Here is an 8,361-nt window from a genome sequence, read left to right as displayed (position 1 = left end):
CATTCATTGCATGACGTTTCATTCAAAACGAATCGAACTGGTCAGTAAATAAAAAAGGAATGAAGCTGCAGTTGACAGTTCACCTAATCTCACTGTCCAAGTGATCATTCGTCTTCATCCGAATCACTATCCTCTAGTACATGAAATAAACGAGTCATTTCTTGAAGGTGAGGCTTTGGTCTTCTTCTAACATTATGCACTTCTTGCGTGCTTAAGCTGGTCTGGGTCATGGTATTGAAATCCAAAATGTATTCACCATCAGAAAGCGTGAACTGTGCATACGCATTGGGGTTTATCATATACTGGCATTCAAGAACCTCAGAATTAATGTACTCATCCTCCTTACAATCTTCGTTTTCCCCATACTCAGTCCACACACCATCTTCATCACAAACGAACCAGTGGTATATGCTAGGGTTGATAGTTATGCCAGGAATTATTTCCGTGCAAAGTCTGCGCAAGTAAAGAATGCGAGTTTCATCTGAGTTTAATAGCACCATCCCTTGGAAGTTTACTGTCCATACATCTTCACCCATTAACAGTAGGAGAAAGCCCTTTGATGGTTCAAGCTCACTTTTTTTCAGTGGTGGCAAGGATACAGAGTCTAACGCTGGATTGCAAAAAGACCGTTCCAAGAACATAACCTGAAATGGCTGAAGATTGAGCCAGCTGTCGTTTTCTTCACTTACCTGCCAGTGAAAATGTCTTGTTGAGTGGAGTCTAGCACAGCTATGCTTGTTCTCGTGGGCAAGAGCCCACAACAGAATCATAACAGATCTCAGCAACCCTCACATCTCCTTCTAAATGGTGTGACCATAAACTAGGAATGTTTACTTTTAGCTCTTTTGTACATGGAACACGGGGAACAAAATTATTAGGCACTTGAGTAATAATCGCCGAGCTGTTATTAATATCTGAGTTACATACAACAGAAGATGGCTGTGGAACCGTTACATTGTCAGAATCAGTATTGGTGTCAGGGGGGATATTACGTATTGCAGCGATAAGATCTTGAGCACTGCTATCTGAGAGAGCTGTAGTACTGACAGACACTGCAATACTGTCGTTATTGTCTGCAGACTCTTCCTCGCCTGATACTGGAACTGCGGGTAATGGTAAAGAGTTATTACTGGCAGAATGGCATCCAGTCTCTGTATCAGACTTTTCTGTTTCCCCAACGGCGGGATTAATTTCTAAAAGCACTGCAAATATATCTCTTGGTGCTTCATTCGTGTCAATACCATGCCTCCCTAGCAACCAGCGGGTCTCAGATGACAATAGGTTGTGGTTTAATTGACACTGGCGATTTGTGCAAGCCAATCGGTTGGCTATATAATCACTGCAGATATGAAGAGCCAGGCAGTTTTTCTGCAGACACTTACCCTTGTTATAATCTTTACAAATTTCTATTAATCCCTGGCTTTCAGTGGATGCAGATGATCGGAAAAATTGTTTGAGACTGGACGATGACAAGTGATCAAGATAATAATTCCTCAGACTTCTCAGATTATGGTTTGTCTTGAACTTGTGACCAAACAGACAATTTTCCTCATTACAGTGACTTGTAATAAATCTTGGACACACATGAATATTACCACACTCTAATCGAAGACGACATCCATTCAAACTTAGGTGGCTAGAACACAGTTCAATCTTTGGCTGAAGAATAATAGCCTCCTTGTCCAACACAAAAACATGACTGTTTTTCGATACAATCTTTCTTATATGGGATGGGCGAAAGTCAAACTTTTCTACAAAATACAAGAGTGTAGAACAGTAGTCAGGACACTTAATTAAAACATCAACTAGTAACTGTGGTGACAATGTCTGGAATTGCTCCTCTTCCCGGTGATATCGATTGTAATACCCTGAAGCAAATGAGGGACTGAGGCTTTTATACTCTAGGTAAGATTCATCGGGGAATATGTCATGACGTCTTCTTCTTGAACTTCTCTTGTGATGTTGCCTTGATGACCCTCTGTCATCCTGTGAATGTTAAAAGTTTCTGTTATTGGGTGTAAAGTAATCTTTCATAAATGGGAGTAAAATGTGGGCCATGTGTCGACTGAATTATTATCTTTCTTTATGTCTCTTCTACTTTCTCACTTAAAGTAAAACAGGTCTAAGAAATCATTGGAGTTAATCTTTGATTTACCAGTCAGACAGAATTAAACTCCATGATGTAATTATCACACTACTGAAAATTTTCACATCATTGCATACTATTTCCTCAAGAGACTGCAATCTTACTTCAGGTGGAAAGAAAGGCAAAGAGCTTGGTCCCTGGTTCATCTCCAGAACTTGTTCTGAGGCCACATTACCAATTCCCACGCCTGAAACACGATAAAATGACATTTATATTTCCGTAAGTATTGAAAATTACCATGTATACAAATATTTTCTGTAATATCCATTTACTTTCCATAACTGCAGACTTATGAAGCATTACACCCATACAGATACTGAACTCCACTCGGCATTCAACTTCCTTGGGATACAGTACAATGCCATCCAAAGTCACTGGAACTTCCTTGGACAGCATTAGTACTGGCTGCTATGTTAACTGACTGAACTTGACAGAGAAAATGCACACAAAAAAGAGTAAATGAAATATCAAGTTGGTGATTGTACTGGTAAGAAGAGGCTTGGTTAGATGTACTACATCTTGTCAATATTTGGTTCCAGACAAGGTTTAGGCGAATATAAATTTAAGTTGGAGGCGAAGGAAATAGCGAAGATGTGACTGTATGCGTCATTTAAACAAATTACTTTGATAAGAAAAAAGTGAGAATAACGTGTGGAATGAAAATGAATGAAAACTGAGGTACAGTTAAAAGCGTAAACAAAGTAAAGAGTTTATGAGGAGTTTGCAAAATTCCAGGTTGAAGTCACAGTCAACAGGGAGTATTTGTGCGTGTAATAAGGAAGGAAGAGAGAATACATTTGGTAATTGGTGGGACGGGTAAATGAGGCATTTAGTGAAAACAAGAGAAATAATATTTGAAGTATAATTATGGGACAGGTTATGAACAAGCAAGGAAAATGAGTAGTCATGAAGAATGTGAAAGGAAAATAAGAAGGCCAATCATGCTAGCAGAGTGGCGAGTATGAGATGAAAAAACTTCACAAGTAAAGATGCAAATGGAGAGATGCTACGTGGATGAAGCTTACAAAGTGCAAGTCTGAGATTGCTTCTGGAAGTCTATGCTGAAAATTAAGAGGTCAAAGAATGAAAAGACATTAGATACTGATGAAATAACAAGTAAAATGCTGCCGGAATGGTGGTGAAAGTGTGATTCCCTGGTATATTAAGTCGTGTTATATCTCCATAATTGCTACAGTCTTCTTAGTCACCTTCATCATCCTCACATTAGTCCTCTCACCTACTCCTCTGGGACTTTACTGTATTTCAGACATACCTGACACACCCTTGTAGCTACTCAGTCACACTTTCAACACCATTCTGGAAGCATTTTACTTCCCATTTCACCAACATCTAATGTCTTTTCATTCTTTGGTCTCTTATGGCAAAGTCTCTATTAATATAAAAAAAAAGAATAAAGAAGGTAAGTACACATTAAGTATGTGGGTCCACTGTTTGTTATGTAACAGGTATAGGAAAAGTCTGAGGGTGATAAAAGAGCTGTGTGCATAAATGTAGGATACCTATAAAAAAAAAAAACTTTTAGACTTCACAGCGATACAATGTGGAAGGTGCTGAGGTACAATGGAATGTGAAATGGCTGATCATTGGACATGAAACAGTATAAACTGAAGATACTGGCGACCACATGCACCAACTATTGAGAAAGTTTGAGACTTTGCAAAGGGAAGATGTTGAGAGTAAATGTGAGCAAGACTGAGAAATGCAAGAAGATATAGCAATTGATGGCAGCATTAAGGAAAATGTAAAAAATAAATGCAGGACAGGTGAATCACGAAGATAGTACAGCGTGTGTAAGAGATCTGAAGGAGAATTGGAGTGTATATGAAAGCTAAGGTTGACATAAATATAGAGACTGTTCAGCCAGTCACTGTTATAGAGGTAAAGAGTAACATCTGAATGATGAAGGAAGAAAAGGGATGAAGCTCCCAGAGAGGAATTGTTAGCATAATGCAGTGATACGTAGATGGAATGGTGACAAGGCTAGTGTACGTGAAAGGATGGACAAGTGTTTCGGTATGGCTTATTTCATTTGGGAAGAATGAAGATATATAGGTTGGTGAAAAGGTCGTGGAATTCGGAAGTGTTGACAGGAAGGAGATGAAGAAGACCTATGGAGTTCTTCATAGATGTCGTGGAGGATGAAACATAAAGAAATGGATGAGAGAGATCTTCAGTTTTATGCCCCAAGAAATACTAACGCCAATTCAAGTAACAAATAAACAATAGCAAAGTCAGGAAGCAGAGAGAGAGAGAGGAGAGAGAGAGAGAGCTAAGCCTATGCCGTTCTTTCTAATGCATATGTAAGGTGCTCGTACAAAGATGCTTTATCCCCAAAGCTACTAGTCCTTGCATAAACATAAGCGTAATTTACCTCCTTGTAATCACTTGGAAAGTAAATGTTAGGATAAAAATATAAGCAGGCTTTAAGGTTACTATCCAGTCTGCAAAGACTACAACAATGAGTTATTGTATGCAAATGTGTAGTGCAACCGTTTGTATTGTTTACGGGTAATCACATATCTCTTAAGGAACGCTGTATGTTCCGAGAGAGAGAGAGAGAGAGAGAGAGAGAGAGAGAGAGAGAGAGAGAGATACTGTGAACAGATTCAGAATAGTCAGTAGCCCTCAGGTTTCTCCCAGGATGAAAAGGGCTCTTCTCACGTGTTATATTTCTCAGTGCTCAAACAACTACAAGTGTTCATTTTGTTAAAACTGATTCTGCTTCGTTAAATCGGTTTGAAAACAGAACAGAAACAGAATTCCAAACTAAATTTAAGAAATTGTTTGAAATGTGAGCAAGTGTTGGTCAGGTTTTTTTTTTCGAAGTCGATTCCGATCAGTGAGTGAAACTTTTTCTTCCCGAAGAATTTGTATCCATCGTCCACAGTCGTTCATTGCTGAGGGACGACGTCCTGCCAAACAAGACGCCGGACGGTAAGTACAGATTTTAGTCGTGTTCTTTTTTCCTGGAACTGGAGCTTAAAAACGGAGGAAATGTCTTTTGGGGGGAATGACTTTTGTTGTCATATTCCAAAATATGCACCGATTATGAGTAAATAAAAAAAGGGGCAAAGTGAACGCTGAAGCACAATTCAATAAGGATGAAATCGGTAAGCAATAAACTGATAAATGGAAGCAAAACCTGGACAACCGACACAAACAATTGCTCAAGAACTTGGTTTCCAGGGCACCATTGCAGCCTTGAGACAGTATCGCAAACGACTGCGATTTAAGGAGTGTTTCGAACCCTTTTTGGTGCAAGTGACACCTACCCTCTGGCACATAATGAACTGCCCCACCACTGACAAAGGGCGAGTAGGACTTTCAAATGACAAGGTCCTTTTTCTGCTTTGTTTCAGCTTGCGACTCTTAGTTCATTAGTTCATTAGGTGAAGAACTTTTCCGTGTAGTGGACTTTCACAGCAAAGAATGTACAGTATATATAAACAATAGACGATACGGGCAGCTCATTTCGACAAAGCAGGAGAAATAAAATACAACAAAGACTGGAAAGTCTCTGTGGTTCAGCAGTTATAGGATCCCTTGCTTGCTTAAGGAAAAAGACCTCAATGATGGAAAACATCCTTGAAATTTCACTAGAGAGAGAGAGAGAGAGAGAGAGAGAGAGAGAGATGTGCATGAAAAAGTAGATATAATCGTTACCTCATGAAATAAAAGATTCCCCTATACGAAAGCACTGATCACAAAATTGCAATCAGCATGGATTTGAATCCTACCTAGGAAGGAGAATTTCATCATTCCTTATATTAAGAATTCAAGGCTTTCCGTGGAAAGTCCATCCCTGCACCACATCTCTTCGAAAACTCATTACTCTCTTTTTCAGCTCTACTTAATTAGTGTACAATGGTTCCTACAACGAAGAAATTTTAAAAAGGAGCCCACCGAGGTAAGCGTTTTTTGCCTTAGTTTTTTTATGAATGGTTTTGACTGATTACTGCCAACACACACTTTATATATATATACATATATATATATATATATATATATATATATATATATATATATATATATATTTATATATATATACACACACACACATACACATCACCGTGACCCACATACAAGCATCATGCTGCAAATGCCCTTTAATTAATATTTAATTCGGTCTACATCGGAATAATATATTTTCATATTTGTTAACCGAAGGGGAACGTTTTAGCTGATAAGAAATATGTCGGCAGAACAACGATTACCTCAGTGGGCACTCCTTTTACTGTAACGTTTTAGAATAATTAAGTAGAACGCTTTTATTATTGATTTTTTATCACTTTATATATATATAAATCATTTGACACAGCTAGACAAAAGATAGCTAGATAGATAGAGAGTCAGTGTGGAAGGTGCTGAAGTGTGAATGACAAGAGAAAAAAGAAGAAAATGTTGAATTTCTAAACAGAGATAAAAGGTTTGTGCAATATTATTATGTGGAATGGGAACAGATAAAAGGCTCAGAAATATGTACTATATACGTAGAGGTTGCAAAACGATGAGAACAGGTCAGAGTGTTTTGAGATGATTTGGAAAGGCAGGATTCTCATACTTGGGAAGAACGAGAGAACAGGTAAACTGCGCAGTGTGTATTCAGATACTTGATGCACTACTGATACGCCTCCCATGTAGGTAGGTAGGTGTATGAAGTGCTTATTGTTATAGAGGTTTCCTCTCGAGCGGGTTCTCCGTGATTCAACACTTTCAATAAAAAATGTCAGAGACAACGAGTAACAGCTTTATATATATATATATATATATATATATATATATATATATATATATATATATATATATATATATATATATATATATATAACACTAATATGCACATATATATGTATATACACACTATACATATATACACTCAAACACACACACACAAATAGCTCACATCGGATCCAAAACCCAGTCTTACAAATGAGTGGCCAAGGCGTTAGCAATTCACGGGTCATAAAAGGAGATGGGACCTAAGCGCTCCGTACCTGAGATTTTTCCCACCTACCATGGGGTTCTGAAGCCCAACCAACACCAGTGAATTTTACCAAGTTGCTAAAAACTTCAGGAACGGAGTACTGAAGTTCAAACTTCTCTATGACTCGTTTGGATTCGGTCCCGATGTGAGTCAGAAATTTATTTCTGAGAAGTACGTTTTGATGTGTACACACACAAATATATACATATATATATATATATATATATATATATATATATATATACATATATATATATATATAATATGAAATAGTTAACTGTTTGTTAATACATACATTTTTCGTTATTTTCGCTCTCTCCTTTTTCCACATGTATTTGATCTACCTCATTTTATATAATAATAATAATAATAATAATAATAATAATAATAAATAATATATAATAATGATAATAATAATAATAATAATGGCTGTTTTTTAACTTACGCATTCTGCGTCCTGCAGGCGGTACCCGGTATTCGAACTTTTCGGCTCCGATGAGGAAACCAGTCCTTCCTTCGACCTCTCCAGCAACGACAGTGTTCTCTACGTCGTCATTTTCCTTCTTTCCATCGCTTTCTCTCGCACCCTGGGCCAATTTTCTATTGGTATCGTCGTCTCCTGACTCTTCATCGTCACTTTCTCTCTCATCATCGTCACTTTCTGTAACGCCACCATAGCCTTCCGACTCTTCATCGTCACTTTCTCTTGCACCCTGGGCCAATTTTCTGTTGGTACCGTCGTCTCCTGACTCTTCATCGTCACTTTCTCTTGCACCCTGGGCCAATTTTCTGTTGGTATCGTCGTCTCCTGACTCTTCATCGTCACTTTCTCTCTCATCATCGTCACTTTCTGTAGCGCCACCATAGCCTTCCGACTCTTCATCGTCACTTTCTCTCCCATCATCGCCACTTTCTGTAACGCCACCGTAGCTCTCCGTCTGTTTATCGTCATTTTCTCTCTTTTCATCGTCACTTTCTCCCTTTTCATCGTTGCTTTCCCCCTCTTCATCGTCTTTTCTCGACCCTTCATTACTTGTTATTTCTTCCACGTTAACGCTCTCACTGTTGCTGTCACCTTCGTTCTGTTCCTTTACTCCATTTTCGTCCTCGTTCATTTCGTCGCTCTCTCGACTTGCATCTCGGAGTCGTTGACTCATCTGTAATAGCATAGATAAACCTTTATAATTATATATCTATTTGTGTGTGTATG

The 8,361-nt window shown here is 38.3% G+C and overlaps 1 protein-coding gene across 1 annotated transcript in view; it reads right to left on the bottom strand.

Moving 5' to 3' along the window:
- Window positions 1-588: 588 nt before the first annotated feature.
- The window catches only part of LOC135216507 (protein mono-ADP-ribosyltransferase PARP12-like), a 376,362-nt gene continuing 368,589 nt past the window's right edge, over window positions 589-8,361 (bottom strand). Inside the window, exons 10-12 of the mRNA XM_064251889.1 lie at window positions 7,597-8,308; window positions 2,251-2,333; window positions 589-1,986 (exon numbers count right to left, since the gene is read on the bottom strand). Coding sequence (XP_064107959.1) covers window positions 730-1,986; window positions 2,251-2,333; window positions 7,597-8,308 — 2,052 coding nt within the window. The 3' untranslated portion in view covers window positions 589-729. The remainder of the gene's footprint in view (window positions 1,987-2,250; window positions 2,334-7,596; window positions 8,309-8,361) is intronic.

This window comes from Macrobrachium nipponense, chromosome 19 (assembly GCF_015104395.2).
Source record: "Macrobrachium nipponense isolate FS-2020 chromosome 19, ASM1510439v2, whole genome shotgun sequence".
Lineage (NCBI taxonomy): Eukaryota > Metazoa > Arthropoda > Malacostraca > Decapoda > Palaemonidae > Macrobrachium > Macrobrachium nipponense.
Note: the sequence above shows the minus strand (reverse complement) of the source record. Positions and strands in the feature narration are given on the sequence as shown.